Source organism: Adiantum capillus-veneris, chromosome 26 (genome assembly GCF_014529385.1).
Source record: "Adiantum capillus-veneris isolate H3 chromosome 26, ASM1452938v2, whole genome shotgun sequence".
Lineage (NCBI taxonomy): Eukaryota > Viridiplantae > Streptophyta > Polypodiopsida > Polypodiales > Pteridaceae > Adiantum > Adiantum capillus-veneris.
This window is the reverse complement of record NC_140956.1, coordinates 1,262,806-1,265,936: the sequence shown is the minus strand read 5'-3', so window position 1 is coordinate 1,265,936 and position 3,131 is coordinate 1,262,806. Positions and strand designations below refer to the sequence as shown.

General features: G+C 41.1%; 1 protein-coding gene across 1 annotated transcript; it reads right to left on the bottom strand.

Moving 5' to 3' along the window:
* Window positions 1-516, bottom strand: LOC147422876 (serine/threonine-protein kinase PCRK2-like). The gene has a single exon (XM_086502222.1). It carries the CDS (start codon window positions 514-516, stop codon window positions 1-3), a length of 516 nt encoding a protein of 171 aa, XP_086358348.1.
* Between the last annotated feature and the right edge of the window lie 2,615 nt (window positions 517-3,131).

Sequence of the window (3,131 nt, the reverse complement as noted above, 5' to 3'; positions counted from 1 at the left end):
TCATCCAATCCAGGAGTTGCTCCTCATTTTTGGGCCGATTGCGCTCCCAGACCTCCGACCTGCCAGCATTTCAAGCAACATCACACCAAAAGTCCTTACATCACTTTTCAATGTAAGATGGCCCGTTGTAATGTACTCTGGAGCTGCATAGCCTTGTGTCTTCACAACCACACTCGTAACATGGCTCTCTCCCAACTCCGGACCTTGCCTAGCTAAACCAAAGTCCGATAGTTTCTCGGTGAAGTCCTTGTCCAACAAAATATTGAATGTTTTGAAATCACAAAATATAACATGAATCCCATTTATTTCTTCATGCAAGTACTCTAATCCTCGAGCAACACCTAGCATGTTGTTCAATTGTTGATCCCAAGAAATTACAGTTGGTCCCTTTGGGAAGAGATGATACTCCAAGCTTTTTTTGGGCATGAACTCATACACCAACAAGCGTTGCATGCCTCTATCGTTATCTTTTGCGCGGTAACCGACAAGCCTCACTACATTGGGATGTTCAACCATGCCAAGAAAGTGGACTTCAGAAAGAAAATCTTTGTGTCCTTGTTGTCCATTTTTGTTAACTGCTTGACGGAAACCTCTTCAATGATGTGCACCCCATTGCCATTTGTCTGCTTAAGGTTCGCCCTATACACGCACCCAAACCTCCCTACACCTAGAAGATGTGACCTAGAAAAAATTTGTGTTACTGCTCGCAACTCAGTGTACATGAAGACCCAAAGCTCTGGGGGCTTTAGGGCTACAATGCAGGCCATCATCCCATCCTTGGGGGGTGCACCTTTAAGAAACTATTCATATAACGTGCGTTCAAAGGGTATTAAATAAAACCTTTTACTTACATACTTAAGATGATAAAATGTCCCCTTTTTCTTAAAAAATTTACGGGTTTTTCTTTAAAATTAATTAAAAAACCCCTTCAGTTCATATAATCTTGTTAAAATTTTAAAATTTTGACAATTATTCATTTGAATTCACGTGGTAACTTACATGTCTAAGAGGCGAACTTTTCGAGATCCCATCATTATCACAATATGCACTTGTGCCTAATTTGACAGTAGATTGTGAAGCCTCACTAGCATGATGTGATATAGGATGTTGTGAAGAAGGCGATAAGGCTGACCTTTCCGAGCTGCGCCTGCTAGACAATGAATTCTGACAGAAGAAACACCAAGAAATTCTATGTCAAGAATCACTTACTCATAGTTTTGATTTTGAGAAGGGTAAGCACCTCATCTTGACTACTATCGTGAGTTGCACTCTGCTACTGCGCTAGGATTAATGGCATTAGAAAAGCTACGTGTGAAGGTTGCATTCTTCTTTGCATCAAGATAAGAGAAAACTCGAGTTGAAGGCATTGAAAGACTCTCTCTCTCTCTCTCTCTCTCTCTCTCTCTCTCTCTCTTTGTGCGCAGGGTAATACAATGGGGGGAGAGAGAGAGATATATCTATATAGATATATATATATATGTATGTGTAAACATTTATATATATATGTGTGTGTGTGTGTGTGTGTGTGTGTACATACATACGTACACACACACACACACACACACACACACACACACACACATAAGAAGAGAGAAAGAGATAGATAGATAGATAGAGAGCGATTAAGAAAAAAGCTCGCTTTGAAAAGATCTCTCCAAAAAATTTGATTTTAAAACGAAACAAACTTTTTTTAAATATTATTCAGCTGATTTTTTTTTTAAATAATCTCCCTCAAAAAGCTCGCTCCATTCTCATCCCCCTAAAACTTGAGCATTTAAAGAATCAAAATTAATCTCTACAATATAAGTGTTGTTTTCTTACGTTCAATGAAGGTAATTCTTAGCCAACTCTTGCACCCTTACCCAACTCGTGCACCGTTTCCTTGGCATACCCCCAATGGATTAAAGTTAAGCAATTCAAATATTAACTAACTACACCTGTCTTGCTTGACACATTACAACAAGAGATGCACACCGAATCTTTTTTTTTTTAATAGCAAATCTCACAATTGTGAGTGAATTATATTGAACAACCCAAAAAATCACAAGGTCTTGTCATGCTCTTGTTAAGTCATGACATCATCCAGGGACCATACTTACATCGGCTATCAGGACAGCCACCCCTACCAACCCGCCCCCTCCTCCTTGATACACAAGGTCCATAATCTTGTCATTTTGAGATCTTTTATTTACCGATGACCAAGATTAGCCCCCATCCTAGGCATTCCATCTGCTGACAACAAGGCACAAGTAGTCCTAGACCAATCCTCCGAGTGTTTCTTGCGCCCGGGTGTCCATATTAGCACTTTGCTTTCTTGTATAATTTCTGCGAAGCTTGCATCCTCAAAACCTCCTTCAAACACACGGCGGTTCCTTGCCTGCCATACATTATATAAGAAGAAGTATCTGACAATCTGAGTGCTGACGAGGAGTGCAGGACTACCTGGATTCTTACCTCCAAGGAATAGGTCAGTCTTGAAAAAACTAATTTTCCATGTTCTTTGGACCCACTTGCATATTTTCCCTGCGAGGCCTTTGATAGTTGGGCAGTCCATGAATAGGTGGGCCAGATCTTCACTAGCCAACCTGCACCCCAAGCATCGATCTGACCCAATCCCTCTCTCCTGAATCTTCACCCCCGTCGGTAGAGCACCCCACATAACCTTCCATAAGAAAACCTTCATGTGATGCGGAACCTTTGGCTTCCATATGTTCTCCATTACATGCTCCCACCTTTCCTCCAGCCATTTCTTTTTCCATAGCTTGTTAAGAGGGCTAGACCAATTCTTCTTTTGCATCATTGTCTGATAAATGCTTTTAGTATGGGGTTTCCATAAGAAACTGTTTCCGAGCCATTTCCAGGCATTTCACTCCAACTCCGAATCACATATTGGCATCACTAGATTGTCAAGCTCTTTCATCACTTTGTGGACAAGCAAGACCTCCAAGCTATTAAGTTGGTACTGGGTAACCATAAGGTCAATGGTTTTCCAACTATTATTGCCACTATCCTAGAAGTGCCCAAGTCGTTTCAGACCCTTATTATTCAGCTTCCTGGCTGTCTCAATCCAATAGGGAGTTTGTGGCGGATCTACAACTTTGGAAAGCCAGGGGGACTAATGCAGAATGGAG